The 1,447-nt window shown below is 49.7% G+C and overlaps 1 protein-coding gene across 1 annotated transcript in view; it reads left to right on the top strand.

The window, feature by feature from the left end:
- Window positions 1-1,447, top strand: part of LOC104468045 (myosin-10) — a gene marked incomplete at its 5' end in the record, with an annotated part of 22,717 nt that overhangs the window by 18,910 nt on the left and 2,360 nt on the right. Inside the window, 3 exons of the mRNA XM_010082049.1 lie at window positions 121-244; window positions 352-560; window positions 1,294-1,322. Coding sequence (XP_010080351.1) covers window positions 121-244; window positions 352-560; window positions 1,294-1,322 — 362 coding nt within the window. The remainder of the gene's footprint in view (window positions 1-120; window positions 245-351; window positions 561-1,293; window positions 1,323-1,447) is intronic.

A 1,447-nucleotide genomic window follows, 5' to 3' on the forward strand; every position in this document is an offset into this window, starting at 1 on the left:
CGCATAGCGTACACAGTAGCTTCTCATGACAATCTGCAATGCCGAAAGTATCAGCAGCAAACTGGCCACTTGCTTTGTATCAGATCTGAACGTGTCTTGACCCAAATTCTCCCTTTCTAGGTCAGCGCTGCTGGATGAGAAGCGCCGGCTGGAAGCTCGTATTGCACAGTTGGAGGAGGAGCTCGAGGAAGAGCAGAGCAACATGGAGCTTCTCAACGAGCGGTTCCGAAAGACCACGCTGCAGGTGAATCCGTTGTTGGCAATGCCGTCGGGGCAATTTGTGTTCCAGCGTGCCGTTCAGTGGAGGCTCTGAACAGCACCAAGTGACCTCCTGTTCTTCTCCTCTGAAAGGTTGACACGCTTAATTCTGAGCTCGCTGGGGAGCGCAGCGCTGCCCAGAAGAGTGAAAATGCACGGCAGCAGCTGGAAAGGCAGAACAAGGAGCTGAAAGCCAAGCTGCAGGAACTGGAGGGATCTGTGAAGTCTAAGTTCAAGGCAACAATTTCTACTCTAGAAGCCAAGATTGTGCAGCTAGAAGAACAGCTGGAGCAGGAAGCCAAGTAAGGAAAAAATCTGTTTGCCTGTGTTTTGCTCTGTCAGTTGACTGTCTGAAACCTCCACGCCTTCAGTTTCTGTAGGGCTGAGACGTGAGCTTGCAGCATGGGGACTAGGTTTTATTCTCTAAAAACCTGCAGTTCGGGGGACACACTTAAACAAGACAGCTGTAAAGTAACTGGGATGGAAAGGTTCAGAATCTGCTTGCTCTGTAACTGAAACTGCTGAAGGAACTCTTGAGGTTAACGAGTGAATATGTTGACTGGTATTCCCAGGATCCACAGGGTGCTGCAGAAGTTTCTTGAGACAAGATAAAACATCCCTTTGAGACACCCGGCCTCTTTGGTTAGAGGCGGCAGGTTGAACAGCTTAGGCACGGCAGCTTCAGTTGGTTGAGATGAATCCTGAGCCCTGCAGGCCGTCTGTCCTTCCATCTTGGTCCTCCACTACTTTTTTTCTTGCTGGTTCCTCCTGCAATCTGGAGGTGGGCTGTCTTATCGCCATCTCAATTTTGTGCTTTTGGCTCTGTGGGAGGACTATGTTACAGGTTAGCAATAGCTTTAAAGCTGCTCTGTTCAATCTCATTGGGAAGAAACACCTTCTTCAGCTCTTTTTACCCTGCACACCGTATTCGTATTGCTCTGGTGCTAAGATTTTATGCTTTCAAAGCTGCATCCCAGCCACCCGCCAGCACACTGGAACTGTGCCGGTTCTGTTGATGGTGGCAGACACGTTGAGAGAAGGCAAGAGCCTTTCAGAAAGGACAGGTGTTGCGTTCCTAGCCTTTAAGTGCTTGGACAAATTGGACGCGAGTATCAGTTACGCGAGGAGGCGAGAGCCTTTCAGAAAGGACAGGTGTTGCCTTCCTAGCCTTTAAGTGCTTGGACAAATT

The sequence above is a fragment of the Pterocles gutturalis genome, unplaced genomic scaffold (genome assembly GCF_000699245.1).
Source record: "Pterocles gutturalis isolate BGI_N339 unplaced genomic scaffold, ASM69924v1 scaffold24396, whole genome shotgun sequence".
NCBI classification, from domain to species: Eukaryota; Metazoa; Chordata; class Aves; order Pterocliformes; family Pteroclidae; genus Pterocles; species Pterocles gutturalis.